At 45.6% G+C, this 1,225-nt stretch overlaps 1 protein-coding gene across 1 annotated transcript in view; it reads left to right on the forward strand.

The window, feature by feature from the left end:
* MSMB (microseminoprotein beta) overlaps window positions 1-1,225 on the forward strand; it is a 35,701-nt gene that overhangs the window by 30,328 nt on the left and 4,148 nt on the right. Inside the window, exon 2 of the mRNA XM_004387964.2 lies at window positions 276-381. Within this exon, the coding sequence (XP_004388021.1) occupies window positions 276-381 (106 nt within the window). The remainder of the gene's footprint in view (window positions 1-275; window positions 382-1,225) is intronic.

Consider the following 1,225-nt stretch of genomic DNA (forward strand, 5'->3'; position numbering starts at 1 on the left):
TGGAATAAAATAGCACACTGTTATTCTTGCTTTATGACTTTTGGCTCGTCTAGCTCTTCCCACAGTTTATCTTTGTAACTTGTGCATGTAGGTCTTGTTCCCCCTGCTGCGTTACCAGAGAGTAGAAGCTCCACTTCACAACTACCTTCCAGAGCCCGTCAGGGCTCCTTGTACCGGGCACTCGGTCAATCAGGGCTCCTTGTACAGGGCACTCGGTCAATGTTTTCTGTCTGCATTCATTCCTTCTCCATCCCTGCCCTTTCTTTACATTGCAGAATGCTCTCCTGGGCAGCCTCGTGATCTCCGCCACCTTCGTGACTTTATGCAATGCCCAATGCTATGTCATACCTCTTGAGAACATTACAGGCGAATCAACCACTGGTAAGTCCTGGGTGTTTAACGTTTATGATGTTACGGCAGCCTGGTAGTTGTGACCCTGCTGGTAGATGAAGCTTTTGAATCTACACGAGAAGGAGGGTTTGGGCAGATATAGAATAGAGTAACATGAGGGACTTCAATTTGCCATTTATACAGGGACAGACTACCCAATAAGCAAGATATTCATGGGCTTCCGTACTAATCTGTAGTGCACATTTTCACATTCTGCAGTGTGCAATTTTGTGCACTACAGATTGGTAAGTAAGCACAAGTAAGCCCTTGTGTACCTTGCTTTCTGTAAGCCCATGCATACCTCGCTTACTGGTTAATCTGCTCCTGAATTTATATAAAACAGTGGTTCTCAAACTTAGCTGTATGAAGATTACCTGGAGAGTTTTGGAAATTTACCAACGTTCAGGCCTCACCCAAGGCCAGGTAAAGAAGAATCTCTGGGGTAGGATCTGCACATTTACAAGCTCCCCAATTAACTCTCATGTACAGCCAGGGTTTTGAACCATTGATCACTCCAGTACTTCTCAAATTTCATCTGCAAACACATCACCTGGGAATCTTGTTGAAATGCAGGTTTTGATTCAATGTGTGCAAGGATAGGGTGTGAGATTCTGCCTGTCTAACACGGCCCCAAGGAGCCCTGGTAGCACAATGGTTAACTGTTAGACTGCTAGCCGAAAGGTCCACGGTTCAAACCCACCAGCTGCTACTTGGGAGAAAGATGTGGCAATCTGTTTCCTTAAAGACTATAGCCTAGGAAACGCTACGGGGCAGGTCTACTCTGTCCTCCAGGTCATTATGAGTCAGAATTGACTCAATGGCACACAACAACAAA

This window comes from Trichechus manatus, unplaced genomic scaffold (assembly GCF_000243295.1).
Source record: "Trichechus manatus latirostris isolate Lorelei unplaced genomic scaffold, TriManLat1.0 scaffold00200, whole genome shotgun sequence".
Classification (NCBI taxonomy): domain Eukaryota; kingdom Metazoa; phylum Chordata; class Mammalia; order Sirenia; family Trichechidae; genus Trichechus; species Trichechus manatus.